Source organism: Trachymyrmex septentrionalis, unplaced genomic scaffold (genome assembly GCF_001594115.1).
Source record: "Trachymyrmex septentrionalis isolate Tsep2-gDNA-1 unplaced genomic scaffold, Tsep1.0 scaffold82, whole genome shotgun sequence".
NCBI lineage: Eukaryota > Metazoa > Arthropoda > Insecta > Hymenoptera > Formicidae > Trachymyrmex > Trachymyrmex septentrionalis.
In genome coordinates, this window is record NW_017306008.1 from 222,416 (window position 1) to 227,218 (window position 4,803).

The 4,803-nt window shown below is 38.6% G+C and overlaps 1 protein-coding gene across 1 annotated transcript in view; it reads left to right on the plus strand.

Moving 5' to 3' along the window:
- Positions 1-2,323: 2,323 nt before the first annotated feature.
- LOC108754915 overlaps positions 2,324-4,803 on the plus strand; it is an 8,806-nt gene continuing 6,326 nt past the window's right edge. The window contains exon 1 of the mRNA XM_018497582.1: positions 2,324-3,570. Within this exon, the coding sequence (XP_018353084.1) occupies positions 3,206-3,570 (365 nt within the window). The 5' untranslated portion in view covers positions 2,324-3,205. The remainder of the gene's footprint in view (positions 3,571-4,803) is intronic.

Sequence of the window (4,803 nt, forward strand, 5' to 3'; positions counted from 1 at the left end):
ATATAGTTTATTTCAATTTATTAAATCATGTTATTTCGTATTATATACTTTTTTCATTTTCTAATAAAGAGTTTTTTATCGTTAAATTGAGGCATTTGATTTGAGGATGTCAAAACCACAAAGTGATTTACTTTAGAACTTTTTTAAGGATAGAAAACAATTGTTTTCCCTAAAAAGGGTCTCGGGAAAATTCCAATTGGATTTTGAATGAACAGATTTACAATTCGAAGGGAGTAACGACTTACCATAAAAACATTGAACACTTGGGACCTTGTTAAAATCGACCTTTTCGAACTCGAAATTTGGTCATTATTTCTGAAATATATCGTAGGGTTAAATTAACTATTGCATCAGATTCAGCAATCAAAAAAACATACCACATTTGAAATCCGGATTAAACCATTTTTGCATCAAACATCTATTAAGGAAAATCGAAACTTTGACTTAAAAATCATTCACTGTATATAGCGACTTCTAAATCTTAATTTTCTTAAATAAAAATTTAGGGGTATTCTTTTGGCATGAAATGGAAGCTTTTGAGCTGTGGCCGATTAAAAAAAAATTTTTTTTTCTTGACAATCTAATATATACATATATTTCCCTTATGATGAGAGATTTGTTTTCGACATCGGAGAAAAATAAATGTGACGCGCGCGTATACTTGAAGCTATTATGCCTACCACTTGAATTTAGGCACTTATCAAAGCGTGAAGAGAAATGTTTCGATATAAGTTCATGTAAGAGACTAATAGCAAGAAAATCGAATAAAGAAAACTCTTCATTTTTTTCCCTATTTTTATAGAATTAAAAAAAGATGAAGAGAGTAAGTTAAATTGAGATCAAAATTAACCGAAACACAAATAAGAATTAGAAGATAAACAGTAAGTTAAATTGAGATTAAAGTTAATCCTGCTTGGGTACAGTCTCATAAATGTAAGATTAATGTTAATCATCCTGGTTCAATTTATTCTTTATCATCTTCTAATTCTTAGATTTAGAAAAAGATAAAGAGTAATGATTGGTTTATGTGCTTCGGTCTTAATCTTAGTCTTGAAAGTTGGCAAGAAAGAATGCCATAAGATCTTTTATGTTTCCTCAATCTTAACCGTAGTCTTAATCTTAATCTCAAGACAATTCCTATCTTTTAACTTTAGTCCTTAAGATTAAGTTAGGATTAGGACTAATTCTAAGACTAAGATTAAGATCGAAGCATGAACTAAGTATAAATTGAATCGAGATTAAAATTAATCTTACATTAGTATGAAACCAAGAATGAATCTTACATGATGATAGAATTTATGACATTAGATTTGTTTTGACATTGCAATTATTATTACACTCAGCATTTTCGTTTTTCTCTTTCCCTCGCATAAATATATATTTATCTTGTCTTATAAGTACAAAAAAATTTAAACAACACGGACAGACCTTCTTATGACTTAATAAATGCAGAGCTGTTTAAAATACTTTTATTTGAAAAACAGTATTTGCGAGACAATTGCATTTTGTATTTTATGGGAGCATATGAAGGTATTTTGTATTTCAAATACTAAGATTGACAATCAACCTTGTTATTTAAATTACAGAATAAGTATAAAAACGTTCAACTTTTTGATTTTAAATACAAAGTACTAAATATAAAGTATTAACACTATGTTTTAAATCACCCAGACAGCACAGAATATTTATGATAAATATTTATTATTCCTTTTTGGAAATGTTGTATAAATATTATATAAATGTAATATAAATTTTATACATATTTTACTTTTATAAAACTTTATTCGAAATATTATTAAAAGGCTAAATATTTGATGTAATATTTATAATAAGTATAAATAAATATTTCATAACATTTATAATAAATATTTATGATTTATGCAATCTAAGATCATAAAAAGATTTAAAATAAGCCTTATAATAAATATTTATAAATATTTCGTAAATATTTGTTCAATATTGTGTGCTGTCTGGGCAAACTATTTACTTCAAATATCTGTCCCTCTCTTCCCAGTCCATATAAGTACGCACAAAAAGAAAGGAGAAGGAAGGATTTCATCTTCCGTCGATCTTTTCCCAAGATACTTTCCGAGATCCTTTCGACGAGATTCTTTCTCCTTTTCGTATGCAAAATCACGCGATCGTGATAAGCGCGACTCGCGTGCGACTGTCACGTGTTGTGTCTACATGCAGAGCGGAGATAGGAGCGAGAAACAAAGAGTGAGAGAGAGAGAGGGAGAGGGAGAGAGAGTGGGAGATCAGGCGGTGGAGAGAGCGCGACGTATGTACACATATATGTGAACGAAATAATACTAGACTCGAAGAGCGTATACGTCAGTCGGCCTCCATCGCGCGCGCGCGTCATCATCGGGTCGTGCAAAACGGCGCACAAAGCGCATAATTTCGCAGAAATCTCCACGCGAAAGATCCGTGTCGGCCTCGGGTTGATCTGCCCAGTCACCGTCAATTACTGCGATCGTCGTCAAACATCGTCGACATCAACGGAGCGCGACTTCATCCCCCAAGAAACGACGACGTGCGCGGCGACAAAGAGATCGAATTGCGTGCGTGCGTACTGGAGCAGGTACACAGCCTATTAAAAGGCAACTAGAGGGAGGGGGAGAGAGAGAGAGAGAGAGGAGACAACATTGTCGAGTGACAATAGTGACGTATAGGTGGACAGGGGTGGCCGATCAGGGTGAAGGGGTGTGTTGCTCCTCGGCCAACAGCTGTAACCGTAGCTCCGTTTTTCTCCGCCTCGCTTCTACGCTCCTTTCCCCTTCCCCCGCCGTAGACGGCAGCGGCAGCGGCAGCAGCAGAGAGGAAGACCCTCGGCGGGACGCACGTCGTCGTCGCGTCGCACTCGCCCTAGAGGTTGTCACGCGCGCTATTAATATACCTCTCCGTGGCGCACGGTAGTCGTCTGCGAACGTCTTTCGAGTGTGGACGGTATCGGAAGAGTATTTGTGCCATGCACGGTGAGTAGGAGCCGTGTAGGACGAAACGAGTCAACGGAGGAGAGACGCCCGCACCGGGAAACGTATCGTCCGCGCCGCCAAGGAGACTAAGTGACAGAAAGAGAGAGAGAGAGAGAGAGAGGGAAGAAAGGCTCGCTCGTGCACGCTGGACGTCGTGGAGCGCCGTCGACGCCGCCGACGACTGATACTACTACGACGACGACGTCGATCGACGTGCACGCGATCCGATGATGCATCCCGATCCGGAGATGATGGAGCGACTCTGGGCGTGGGATCGAGTCCTGGCCGGTCGCCGGGTCATGGAACGTGTGATGGAGTGGATTTTCTTGGATGTATGGTGCTGGATGTATCGGCGAGCGATGGGAATCGAACGCGAGAACGTCGACGGCAACGCAGCGGCGCCATCGTCGTCGCTGTCCCAGGAGACGTCCGCGTCGTCGGCCGGCCCTACCAATCCAGCATGCCCCCAATCCGTGGGGTGCAAGAGCGAGGTGTGCCGGTATATCGCCGCCGGCGAGAAGACGCTGCTCTGGGAGAACAGCGCCTTCTTCATCAACCTCTACCTGTTCATCGTGCTCATCGCGACATTCTGGTGAGTCCAGTCGTCAGTCGACAATCGCCAATCGGTCCAGTCCGCTGTTGCGCGCGCGCGCTTGCGTTGTTCCTTTTGTTGTTTCGAAGCCGCTTCCTTCGACCTACGTCGGAAAAAGCAGACAAAGGAAACGTTCTTCCGATTACTCTTGCAGATCGTCGCAAAACAATCATTCGTTTTTTCATCTGCTGGCCGCTCGCTTGTTCGCGACGTTCACGTCAAAGATCTCTCTCGTAACGGGGGCCTTCTGCAATAAGTCATTAGTCATAAATTAGAAGCCAGAAGCTAAAAATTAACGACTGCGATTGGTCAATTTTCAGCTACTAACTTCTGATTTCACTAATGGCTTATTGTCGAATATCTCTTATCCTTTGTTTTCCAACACAGCGTTGCTTCCGCTGCTTACCTCTATTCTTGAAATGAAATTATGCGAAAAACTAAGGAAATACTTATGCCCGTATTTCAGTCATCAGATCTTATGGGTCTTCTGCAATAAGTCTTACTAGTCATAACAAAAAGTAAATCAGAAGTCAGGAGATAAAAATTGATGATCTGTGATTTTCAGCTTCTAATTTTTGATTTACAACTAGTAGCTTACGAATAAAATGTCCGTTATATTTAAGGTATTATCCTTAAATTTTTCTTCAGATGCTCTATGAATTTATTGGCATCTAAAGATAATTTTAAGGATTTTAAAGAAAAGGTCTGACTATGAATATAGGTGCGTTAAATATACTTTTACAGTATTTTTCTAGTTTTTCGTATACGTTTTTAAGAATAGCTCAGAAGAAAGATACAGGTCTTTTATATCAGGATTAGCCTTTCTTTGTTTGATATATCCGGACAAAAGGTTCAATATGAATAACGGACACTTCCTGTGCTTAAAATGTAAGGGTCAGGACATAACAAAAAGCAAATAATAGTTAGCAATAACATTGGCTGTGTTTAGCAGAGAAAGCAGCTTTTCAAAAATTCTTCAATGCAATTGATTTTTGCTTTCAGTTCCTTATACCTGTTCTACAATAGGATCGCAAGATACGATTCTATTGTAGAACAGATCTTACGGATCTAAATGTATATATATTAAAAGTTTATACAGAACAGGTATAAGGAACTGAAGGAAAAAATCAATTGCATTGATAAAGAATTTTTGAAAAGCTGCTTTCTCTGCCGAACACAGCCAATGTTATTGCTTCCTATTATTTGCTTTTTGTTTTATATATATATATATAT